The sequence below is a fragment of the Dipodomys merriami genome, unplaced genomic scaffold, assembly GCF_024711535.1.
Source record: "Dipodomys merriami isolate MVZ:Mamm:240054 unplaced genomic scaffold, mDipMer1.0.p SCAF_10, whole genome shotgun sequence".
Classification (NCBI taxonomy): domain Eukaryota; kingdom Metazoa; phylum Chordata; class Mammalia; order Rodentia; family Heteromyidae; genus Dipodomys; species Dipodomys merriami.
The window spans coordinates 4,094,356-4,107,102 of record NW_027202271.1 but is presented as its reverse complement, the minus strand read 5'-3'; the positions used below and the strand labels follow the sequence as shown (position 1 = coordinate 4,107,102).

General features: G+C 37.4%; 1 protein-coding gene across 11 annotated transcripts in view; it reads right to left on the bottom strand.

Annotated features, from left to right (window-relative positions):
* Kif21a (kinesin family member 21A) overlaps positions 1 to 12,747 on the bottom strand; it is a 149,414-nt gene that overhangs the window by 18,321 nt on the left and 118,346 nt on the right. For 7 of the 11 annotated variants that reach the window (XM_070038738.1, XM_070038753.1, XM_070038748.1 and 4 more), the window contains 5 exons: positions 9,238 to 9,298; positions 8,283 to 8,337; positions 6,587 to 6,801; positions 4,388 to 4,495; positions 1,896 to 2,024 (listed from right to left, as the gene is read on the bottom strand). In XM_070038738.1, the coding sequence (XP_069894839.1) occupies positions 1,896 to 2,024; positions 4,388 to 4,495; positions 6,587 to 6,801; positions 8,283 to 8,337; positions 9,238 to 9,298 (568 nt within the window). The remainder of the gene's footprint in view (positions 1 to 1,895; positions 2,025 to 4,387; positions 4,496 to 6,586; positions 6,802 to 8,282; positions 8,338 to 9,237; positions 9,299 to 12,747) is intronic. The other 4 variants (XM_070038765.1, XM_070038772.1, XM_070038766.1 and 1 more) reach the window with 1 other exon arrangement.

Below are 12,747 nucleotides of genomic sequence, written 5' to 3'. Positions count from 1 at the left end.
TTGTAAAAATTCATTGAGACTGTGTAACAGGCATGGGGCAAATGTCATAAAGTATGGAGGTTTAATACCTCACTAATGAAATACACCAGTCTCAAAAAGGAACACAAAAAAAGTGATGTAAAAAGGTAGAGGGCCATATGGTCTCCCTGATAAGTGGATGATAAATCCAAAATGTTAGGTGATATGACAAAACTAACAGGACTTAAGAAACAAAGAACTCCCACTCATCTGGTTGAACCACTACCAAATATCCCCATGCTGCTGATCACATATATGGTATATAACATGTGAGCACCGTTATATATTACAGACTGTGATAGACAATTTGCTCCAGGAAAGCTAGAATGAACTTGTGACTTTAAACGAGCATCATTATTCCACAATACTGTGAATTACCGGAAATTAAGTAATCACTTAATCACAATCAAAAAAAAAAAAAAAAGAACCTTGGGGAAGGGAGGGAGGGAGGGGATGGTAGGGGGAAAACAATGGAGGGGGTAACAATGTTCAAGAGGAAGTGTACTCATTACCTCACTCATGTAACTGTAACCCTCTGTATAGTATCTTTACAATAAAAAAATTAAAAAAAAAAAAGAAAGAAAGAAAAAAAAAAGGTAGAGGGCCTTTCAATAGAATAAAGTCAATTGTTCAAAGTTTTAGCTTAAACAGAGGGACATCAGAGTCAAATTATTGCAATATCATAAAGAATTTCATAAAATGTAAACTATAATCCAATTGTCAGTATTACCTGACAGAAATTTTTAAGAACACTGTGAATGTAACATAGACAAAATGTAGCAGATTTTAATATATAGATAATAAAAATAGAATTCCCAAAGACATTCTGAATGTCTGACTTTTCTAATTATTGAGAAAAATGACTTCACAATATTAATGATTTTGTTATTTAGTAGCAGCACATAATAACATTTAATTCTCTAGATAAATTTAAAGAATGTGCTGCTAATGATCAAACTATATTAAAATCTAATAAAGACAGATAATTGATCCACAATTCAAACAGATTAGAAGTTAACTTGAAAATTATAAGTGATTTTAAGTTTATAGAGCCATTTGGCACAAGTTAAACATGCCAGAGAGAGCTTAAATGGCATCTTATACATCTCAGAGACTGTTAATTTGTGTAGGGAGATAAGAGCAAAAGACAGGATAACAAAGCATATAGGAAACAGTTACATATTAAACACATAAATTCACAATGTCATTATTCAAAATCCAAGCAGAGTTAGTATTTAATGGCAATACAGTTAGTATTAGGTTCTGGTTCTATGTGAACATACCTTTTCTCTTTTAATTTAATGAAAGCTACACTTTTTCCCACATCCTTCTAATTCCTCCTCCTCCCCTGTAACTCTTTTCCACTTTGACCCTCTCTATCCACTAACGTGCTGTTCTATTCAAAGATCACAATGACTGAAACATGGTAGTGGATTTATCTAGCACAACCAAATTGACAGACATAGGTTACATGTCAAACAGTGGTCTTTGTCAGTTTTTAAGCCTACTAAGGCAAGAAGGGTGTGGGGAAAGAGCCTCCTTTTAAGATTGGTGGTCTTGGAGAAGCTGAAGAATCCCAAGAAATTAAAAAACTTTAAGTTGGATCAAAGGTTTCCCAGTTCAAATTTACTGGCAAAAAGAAAGAAAAGATAGCAGTGCAAATCTATAACAGGGAATAACGTTCAGCAGGAGAATGGTTTTCTCAAATTTGGGCTCTTATGCCTCCTTTCCATTTGAAAACTATATAAAATATGGCAAGAGTTCAGAAGTCAGACTCCATCTCTTACACAGAGATGACTTAATGTTTCCACAGACTCCAATGAGGGGTTCAGAATGCTGTTTGCATAGTGTGAGGGGCTCCTTCCACAACGACTTACTTATCCTGCTGAACTGTTGTGTTTCCCTGTGAAACAGTTAGACGATTAAAGACATTCAGGTCATTACGGGGCCGGCTTGGTGGGGAAGAAGGAGGTGAAAGGCTAGCCTCTGAAGTTCCAGAATCTGAGCTACAAGAAAAAGAGAACATTAAAACGAGCAGCTTTAAATGGTTATGCTTTGTTATATACATTATAAGAAACATGCATTAAAATATATATGTATATAAGTTTTTTGTTAGATAATTCCTTCTTTTCTTCCTCTTTTTCTTTTTTCAAAGATTAATAAAATGCTCTTGGAGCAATATGTTTTGCACTGGTTTTTGCTACCCTGGCCACAAGATGGCACTATAGCAAAGCTAGCGATAGTGCCATCTTGTCACTAAAGAAAGATACATTTAATTGTAGAATTAAGACCAAACTGCTCACTTCACAGGTAAGGAAACAGACCCAGAGAGCTTAAAAGTCAGTTTCCTATTAAATTGAATTATTTATGTATTTTTAATGTATTTATTTGTTCCATTCCTCATTTTCCAATGATTCTTGAGATCAAATTTCATAGAAACAAGCAAATTTCATCTTTAAAAATAGAAGAGAAAGGATGATTCGAAGGATAATTCCTACAACATTCAAGTCAGCTATAGCAGTGGTCAAAGAAGAGATTATAGTCAGGCACCAGTGGCTCATGCCTATAATCTTGGCTACTCAGGAAGCTAAGGATTCAGGTTCAAAACCATCAAAGGCAGATAAATCCCAGACACTCTTACCTCCAATTAACTAGCAAAAAGCTAGAAGTGGAGCTGTTGCTCAAGTGGTAGAGCATCAGTTTTGAGCAAAAAAGCTAAAGAGCAGTGCCTTGGCCCTGAGTTCAAGTCCCAGTACTGGGTGTGCATGTGCATGCGTGCATGTGTGCCTCTGTGTGTGTGTGTGTGTGTGTGTGTGTGTGTGTGTGTGTGCTTGCGCGCGTGTACATGTGCAGTTTTTTTGCATGAGAGAAAGGATGGATAAGACTAATCACTTAGGTAAGGAAAATACATGCACATTTTTTCTGGTTAAAAATAATGAAGGAAATGCACTTTACTAATATTTAAATTAGGTTGGCATGGATGTTGTCCCTTAAGAATGCATCTGAGGCTGGGAAGGTGGCTCAGTGGTAGAGCGCTTGCCTTGCAAGCCTGAGGCCCTGGGTTCGATTCCTTAGCACCATATAAGCAAAAAGAAAAAAAGCCGGAAGTGGCGCTGTGGCTCAAGTGGTAGAGCACTAGCCTTGAGCTGAAGAGCTGAGGGACAGCGAGCGCCCAGGCCCAGAGTTTAAGCCTCATGACCGGACCCAAAAAAAAAAAAAAAAAAAAAAAAAGAATGCATCTGAGACCTGTCACTAGCAGCAGTTTAATAATCTGAGGGAACGTGGGAAGGTGCATGCTGTGGTGTTGTAATTTATTAAATGCTCAGGGACATGAATCAGCAGATTATACTTTGCACTGCTAAGTAAACTGACCCTCCCTGTACATCCAAAAGAAACAATTGAGGAGAATACTAACAACTCAAACAGTTAAAAAAAAATGGCAAAAAACGAACACGCCTTAGGATTAACAGTATGAGTAGGGCTTTTTTTGTTGTTAGTAGTCTAAAGAGGTAAAGTCAATGTCAGATATATCAGATGACATAATTAATTCAAATTCTTCCAGAAGACAACTTGCAACATAGATTAAATAAACCTCAGCCCATGTGCATATTAACTCTTTCAGTGATAGATAAAGCCAGGCACTGGTGGCTGGTACCTATAATCCTAGCTACTCCAAATGTAGAGAGCTGAAGATCACAGTTTGAAGCCAGCCCAGACAGAAAAACTTGTAAGATTCTTATCTCCAATGAACTAGCACAATGCCAGAAATGGAGATGTGGCTCAAGAGGTATAGTACCAGCCTTGAGTGAAAAAGCCAAGAGAGAGTATGAGATACTGAGTCCAAGCACCAAACAACAAGAAAAAGAAAAGCAACTAAAAAAGGGACAGTGTACATGAATGGTGACAAGTGCTCAAATATATTAACAGGTATATGTGTAACAAGAAAGTTACAATGAGCTGGGTGCTGATGGTTCACACCTGTAATCCTAGCTACTCAAGAGGCTGAGATCTGAGGATCGTGCTTCAAGGCCAGCCCTGGCAAGAAAGTCTCTATGAGACTCTCAGCTCCAATTAACCACCAGAAAACTGTGACTCAAAGTGGTAGAGTGCAAGCCCTGAGCAAAAGAGCTCAGGGACAGTGTCCAGACCCTGAGTTCAAGCCCCACGACTGGCAAAAAATAAAAATAAAAAAAGTACATAACCACTTAGCCAAGCCAACAGCTGACTTGATTGTCCTAACTACTTAAATACTCATAACCACACAGCCAGTCTCAAGAAAGCAAATAAATCCACTCTTTTCCTTTAGCAAGGTGCAGGGGACACTGTGATGTACCACCTAATAGATAAAGAACATCAGCAACTAACTTACTGCTTTTGCTCCTTGGCCTTTGGCTTTTCTGTTTTCTCATATACCTTTCTCCTTGTTACTGGTGAAGGCTCTGGTAATTTTTTTTCTGATATAGATGACTGTCTGGAACTAAAATAGGAAGAGGTGACTTAAATTATCTTTTATTATTTTAAATATAAAACACCATTTGGGGAGATATTGGATCTAAACTTTTTAGTACAGTAATAACTGCAACTTACAAACAGTGTTACTTGGGAACAACAATAAAATAAAAGTAGGATAGGACAATATTATAGGAGTTAATTGTTAGTTATGGAAATTCTGTAATTATATTTTTAAATAAGCAGACTTATTAAATATATACAAACTTATTATATGTAAAAATATATACTTAATATATACCTACTATATGTGTATACTAAATATGTAAAAACTTTTAACATAAACAGAAAACACACCAATGTCAAATAACCACAATAAGTATTAAAGTAAAAATGTTAAAGTTTCACTGGAAATTGCCTCATCTAAAATAAAATTACCCTTATGATAATTATTGCAAGAACAAAAACACTAGAATATCAGAATGTAAGAAACAATTGGATTTAAAAAAATAAATGTTTAGGTTCACTTTTAAAATGGAAGAAAAAAAAAAAAGAAAGTATTACCTGAATCTGGATTCCTGGTCACAGATTTATCCTTGACGTTCCAAAGTGTCTACTCATCTGACAAACTGAATACTGAATACATGCGAGTTTCTAAAAGTCTGTTCCCAATCTACATTACTACCTTTGCTAAAAATATTTCTTCTACTCTCATCACAAAGGCATTGAAGCCATATGGGTTAGCAATATCCAAAACTAATTATATAAGCCACCTCAAGCACATGCCAGAAAATTCTATATCATCATTAACACTAAGTGTGAAATAAAAGGTAGCAGGTGGGACTCTGAATAGAAGACAACAGAAATACCTTCATGAAATGAAGAATATTTGGGAAAATAGATATTCAAGAGTGGAAAGTGTATTACTTTGTATTATTTGCAGAGTCCTACAGTGTTTGCTCTTGAGAAGCTAGCATTCCTCCATGCAGAGATGATCAGCCTCTCGATAGACAGTATGTGAGGTTAGTTGGAAAAGTTCATTACAAATGAACAAATAGTCTTATTCTGACATTAACTACCAAAACTTAAAACACACCACACACACACACACACACACAGTAGACATTCATATTAATCAGTGTAGGAAAAAATCTTTGTTCTCAAAATAAAATGAAAAAAAGTTCTAAGCAAGACTTTTTTGAATAGAATTTTTGTTCAAAATATCAGGTAGGAGGGCAAATATTACCTTCTTCAAATCTTTAATAATGCCAAGAAAAAATACTTTGTGGACACATTTCTCTCAGACATACAATGTGCTTTATGGTAAACATTTAAGAAAGCAGCCAGGCACTGGTAGTTCATACTTGTAATCCTAGCTACTTAGGAGGCTGGGATCTGAGGATCTTATTTCAAAGACACTTCATGTAGAAAAATTCATGTCCAGTTAACTAGGATCAAAAAACAAACTAGTGATATGGCTCAAGGGGTAAAGCAACAGCCTAGAGTGATAAAGCCAAACTAGAGTGTGAGACTTTAACTTAAAGCCCCAGTACCAACAGCACAAGGAAAATAAATGGAAAATTAGGAAAGCTTAAAATGTACTGTTTATAAGTAGCATTTTTTTCTTGAAGGATCAACACACTTACATTCCTAATCAGGCTCTTGCAACTAGAACATAGGTAATTTGAAGCAAATTTGAATCTTTTGAGCTTCTATTTATATATCATGGTTTAACTTTAACTTAGGTATTTCTAAATAGGTTTTGTTTGCAATTCATAAACCCAGTCCTTGTGAAAATTATAATCCTATAGAATGATCCTAAAAAAAAATCTCAAGGACTTGGATTGTGGCTTAATGGTGGAGTGTTTGCTTAGCATGTATGAAGTTCTGGGTTCAATTCTTTGGTATCACATAACCAGCAACAACAACAAAAAAATCTCAAATTACTTAACTGTTCAATCTATTATGGAAGAAAACACCTAACAGAAATTAACTTTGAAAAATAGAGACACTGCTTACATAATCTTTTTAAAAAAAGAAATAAGAAATTGGCAACATGCATATTAAAAAAAATTTTAAGCAAAGAGAAAGGAAGTTAGTGTAGCTAGGCCCAACTTACATGCTGCCTATCTTAGAAGGCAAGCCAGATGGGGGAGGAAGCTCTTTTTCCCTAGCAGAAGTACCACTTGTCTCTGTATGCATTCCAATCTCTTGCCCTTCTGCGACAGGAGTAAGAGGGCCAGGCAAGGAGGCATCTCCTGTACTAGTGTCTGAAGCTAGTTCACTGCTATCTGCATACAGCAATTCCATCTGAGTAGTGGTTCTCCTCCGGGCCTAGTTAGAGAATGAAAGGAAAAGCAATCAGGAGCAAACTTATGCATAAAACTCGATTAGGGAAGAGAGATGTATATTAGTTTGAAGTAGGTTAAAAAATACATATACATACATACATATACATATACATATACATATATATTTAGTGTCTTTTCCTAGCAGGTGTGTCAAACAGAGTGTATGAGATGGTGATGAGCCAGCATGGAACGCAGCCCTTACTCAGAACTCCTGCAAGCACCAGTAACAGCTAACATTTATATTGTACTCATGTGCCAGGTACTGTTCTAAACACTTAATTACATTAGTGTGTGGGTAGGTCGTATCATCTCAATTCACTAATATGCAGAAAACGAACCTACAGAAAAGCTAAATAACTTGCCCAAGATCACACATCTGATATCAATAGCACTGTATTAAAAGGAAGAGAAGAGAGAAGAAAGAGGAGGGGAAGAAGGGGGGGAAGAAAGGGAAGGAAAGGGAGAAGGAAGGAAGGAAGGAAGGAAGGAAGGAAGGAAGGAAGGAAGGAAGGAAGGAAGGAAGGAAGGAAGGAAGGAAAGAAGGAAAGAAGGAAGGAAGGAAGGAAAGGAGGGAGGGAGGGAGGGAGGGAGGGAAGGAAGTAGGGAAGGAAGGGAAGGAAGGGAAGGAAGGAAGGGAAGGAAGGGAAGGAAGGGAAGGAAGGGAAGGAAGGGAAGGAAGGAGGGAAGACATGTTTCAGCTTCCTGGTGTTCATTTGTTCAAAGAAGTTATACCATTTAATTATATCTTATTCAAAAAAAAACAGTGCAGGGCTGGGAAGGTGGCTCAGTGGTAGAGTGTTTGCCTTGCATGCATGAGGCCCTGGGTTTGATTCCTCAGCACCACATAAGCAAAAAAAAAAAAAGCCGGAAATGGCGCTATGGCTCAAGTGGAAGAGCGCTAGCCTTGAGCTGAAGAGCTGAGGGACAGCGCCCAGGCCCAGAGTTCAGGCCCCATGACCAGACCCCCCCCCCAAAAAAAGTGCAAAAGCATAGTAAAGTTTAGTTCCTAAAAGAGAAAATATTCAAAATTAATTTCTTTCCAATTATCACACGGGAAATATTTAAAAAACTGAATTTCTTATAAAGGAGAGTTTGAGCACAAGCATGACCCTTGCTACTTTTTTTTTTTTTTGGGGGGGGGGGAGGGCAGCCATGAGGCTGGGACTCTTGGCTTGGCACAGTCCCTGCACTCTTCAGCTCAAGGCAAGTGCTCTACTGCTTGAGCCACAGTGCCACTTCTGGTTTTCTAGTGGTTTAGTGGAGATAAGAGTCTCACAGACTTTCCTGTCCAGGCTGGCTTTGAACCTGAGATTTCAGCCTCCTGAGTAGCTAGGATTACAGGCATAGCCACTGGCACCCAGCCCTTGCTACTCTCTTAAAAAGGTAAATCTGAGACCTCTCTGTTACTCTGATTGTAGACAACACTATAAACAAATGTTTACTGGTCATTTTAATTCTCCTTACCTTGTTCTTAGGTTTCACCTCACCACAAAGTTTCATAAGGTCTGAGGATAGTGTGCTGTATGTAAAAAAGGAATTAACCATGAGATCATGCAAACTTATTATAAAAAACTACATTTTTTAACTATTGAAATATGTCTATGGAAAACATAAAAAGATGATATTTCACATCAAAATGAGCTAGATGGCAGGTGCTCATGCCTATAATCCTAGCTACTTAGGAAGCTGAGATCTGAGGGTCAAGGATGAAAGCCAGAGTGGAAAGAAAAGTTCATAAGACTCTTAACAGCAAAAAGCCAGAAGTGGAGATGTGGCTCAAGTGGTTGAATACCATCCTTGAGTGAAAAAAGCCAAGGGAGAGCATAAGCATATATGTGTGTGCACACACATGCACATGCACATGCACATGCACATGTGCACACACACATACACACACTCACATAAATGAAATTGACTTTTCTACTTTAAATATTCCTGTATTTCTTATTTCATTTTTTGTCTGAGACCAGGACTCAAACTCAGTACCTGACAGTTTCACTCATTGGCTGGCACTCTACTAACTAAGCCATGTCTCCAACTCCTTTTCTTTTTTTTTGTATTTTTATTTCAAAATTGTGATAGTTAAGGATGACTTGGTTTGATTAACTTAGCCATAAAATTCAAAGTTATCTCTGTTTTATCATAACTTTTTTTTTGCCAGTCCTGGGGCTTGAACTCAGAGCCTGGGCATTGTCCCTGAGCTTCTTTTGCTCAAGGCACTCTACTACTTGAGCCACCACAACACCACTTCTGGCTTTTCCTGCTTATGTGGTACTGAGGAATCGAAACTAGGGCTTCATGCATGCTAGGTAAGCACTCTACCACTAAGCCACATTCCCAGCCCCTATCATAACTTCTGATACAAGATGACAAGTATAGAAACAAATCAAATCTATTGAGTCTCTAAAGGTTCTTTTACCTTCCCTCGGATCCTGGGCTGTTTAAAGGTGCATCTTCATCAGTACTGTCATCTACATTTTCTAAAAGGAAATGTCACAAACGTTAAGTGTTATCCACATGTCATTGCTGGAATGGTGATCATAATCCCTATGCTAAATCTCTCAGATATGGTCACTTGGGCTTTACTTGCTGAATCAAAATAGATACTTACAAAATACTTCTGTGAAATCCCATTGACTACATGTCTGAAGATGGGGCAAAGTTTGTTCAAATAGGAAAAACATAAATCTGAATGATGACACATGGAAGAATAATATTGAAAGACTGGGAATTAGATTATCATTTCAGTATATGTAATTATATATATACATATATACATACATATATATACTTTTTTATGTGTGTGTACCAGTACTAGGACTTGAACTCAGGGCTTCTCACTCTCTCTTGACTTTTTCACTCAAATCCGGCACTCTACCACTTGAACCACAGGTTTGCTTCTGGGTTTTTAGAAGTGAGTAGGAGATAAGAGTCTCAAAACTTTTCTGCCTGGGCTGGCTTTGAACCATGATTCTCAGACCTTAAACTCCTGAGTATTTAGAATTACAGGTGTGATCCAACAGCACCCGACTCTCAAAAGACCCTAATTTTAAAGATAGCATGTATGTTTATATGGGTGTGTGACCTTTTATCAGAGTTCTGTATTTATCATATATTATTCAAGCACCCAAATACACAGATTAAAATTCCAAGGCTAAAGTAAATGCTGCATGGGCACCTTCCATGTACTGAAATACATCAATATAATCATATTTGGTATACTTTAACAGCTATCCCAACCTAGTTATATATTTTTCTGTTTTTTTCTAACATTTGTTTCTAAGTAGCAAGAATGTATATGTTACATAGAAGTTACGCATGGGCATGCAACTCATTCACATGTACACAGAAGACATAGAAAATAGGTTTACATGCAACAGTCTGAAAACTAATACAAATAAACCAATGTTACTTTAGAACCATGGTAGCACACTAGAAAAAGGGGGTAGGACAAAATTAAACACAGAAACCTAGTAGGAAGCCAGTATACCAAACAGCCATAACAAGTAAACAATAAAACACATGTTTCATTATAAAATTATTCCAAAAAAGTGAAGACAGTATTGTATGCAACATCTACCTATGAATGCATGTCTCTATCTATCTAATCTATCATGTATCTGTTACCTATTTACATATGTGTATATATAGAGAGAGATGTTAATTCACTCCTTTTTAATTTTACATCATGTAAGTATCTAAAAGGGACATAGATAACTAATTTCTATCTTTCCATGGACGCATGCTTCCTTTCTCACTGGTTGGCATATACCCTGGCAGAAATTCAGTAATATTTCATAGTATTATCTAACATGGAGTCACATCTAGGACACACACTCACAACACTTCAATTTCTGAAATGAAGACAATGGTGTTTTCCAAGGCAATTTGTACCCCAAAGCACATCACTCAAAGGAAGCATAAGGATTTGCTCTAAAGATTGGCAAGGTAATGAAACTATCTAGAAAATAGAACTATATAAAACAACAAGCTTCGTTCTGCTTTCCCAGGTATATAGGTAGGCTAAGCTATGTTAGTGTCTTTCTTGCAGAGAGTGATGAAACCAAAGACAACTTTCAATGTTATGGGTATACTTAGTTTAAAAAACAACAACAAACCACTTTGTGCATGGACATGTATGACTTTTTAGAGATAATTGGGTCCTGATAGAAGCCAACTTGGCCAGGGCAAAGCAGACCCTACCCAGGCAGTCACCAACTCAGACATGTCTTCAGAACCAAAACTGATCTAAAGCACTCTGGTTATATGAGTAGAAGAATATAATATAACCTCATCTTGGTACTCATTAACACTAGCCAAGTTCAACAACTTTTCTAATCAGAGCATTAAGTTCAAGACATATAAACCTCCCCCAAGTCCTGAGGTTCATCAATGTCTAAAGGTTCACAACCTAACATCACTGGAAGTTAACCAAGTGGTTCAAGCTTTTTCTTTAAAACTTTTTTTTTTTTTAGTATAAAAGATATCCACTTAAGAAGTGGCGCTGTGGCTCAAGCAGTAGAGTGCTTGCCTTGAGCTGAAGAGCTGAGAGACAGTGCCCAGGCCCGGAGTTCAAGCCCCACGACTGACCCAAAAAAAAAAATTTTTTTTAATCCCACTTAGGTACTGATGGCTACTCAAGAAGCTGAGATCTGGGATCATAGTTCAAAGCCAGCCAGCAGGAAAGTCCATGAGACTCTTATCTCCAATTAACCAGCAATAAGTCAGAAGGAAGATATAGCTTGAGTGGTAGAGCGCTAACTTTGAGGGAAGAGTGTTCAGGCTCTGAGTTCAAGCCTCAATACTAGCACAAAAAGTAATGAATGAATGAATGAATGAAATAATAAAAACACTCTCCCCCTCCCTATATCTATATGTAGGGGCTGGGAATGTGGCTTAGTGGTAGAGTACTTGCCTAGTGTGCATGAGGCCCTGGGTTTGATTCCTCAGTACCACATAAACAGAAACAAAGAGACCAAATACAATTCTCACAAATAGAAATTATATGATTACCTTAGTTAAAAAAATCCAAAATGAAAATTGAAAATAAACTATTAAAATGTGTGTGTGTGTGTGTGTGTGTGTGTGTGTGTGTGTGTGTGTGTGTGTGTAGTATACAGTAGTATGTAATGAGTGCATAGAAAGGAATTAATAAAGCAATCCTGCAACTGACATCTTTAGAAATATTTGGTTACAAGCCAAGCATCAGTGGCTCAGGCTAGCTACTCTGGAGGCTGAGATCTAAGGACCATAGTTCAAAACTAGCCCAGACAGAAAATTTCACGAGACTCTTATCTCCAATTAAATACAAAAAACCCAGAAGTGAAACTGTGGCTCAAATGATAGAGCACTAGTGCCCCACCAGGGTTGGTTGGTTTGTTTATTTTGGTGGGGGGAGGGCTTGAACAATTCCTGGGAGCTGTCCCTGAGCCCTTTCACTAAAGGCGAGTGCTCTACCACTTTGAGCCACAGTGTCACTCCAGTTTTCAGGTGGTTTATTGGAGATAAGAGTCTCAAGGCCTTTCCTGCCCGGGCTGGTTTTGAACTGCAATCCTCAGATCTCAGCCTCCTGAGTAACTAGGTTTACATAGGTATGCGCCACTAGCACCTGGCTGTTAGTTCGGGTTTTTTGTTTTGTTTTGTTTTACTGTACCTTTGTCTGTCTAGCTTCTATGAATTTAACTTCTATTTATTTTAGGCTTTTACTACAGCTCCTCTGATCTATATTATGTCTCTAGTTTCTGGGAAACTTTCTGCTGAGAGTCAACTCCATGTGCTTCTGACCTTTTTTCAAACTGGATGTTGGGAATTGTTTGAAAGTTGTAAAAAAAAAAAACTTTCAAATTGACACTTTGATATGTACTTGCATTAAAGGACATAAGAGAATTTTTCTCTCTAAATTAAAAGAAATCTCTAGCGCGGGTGGCTC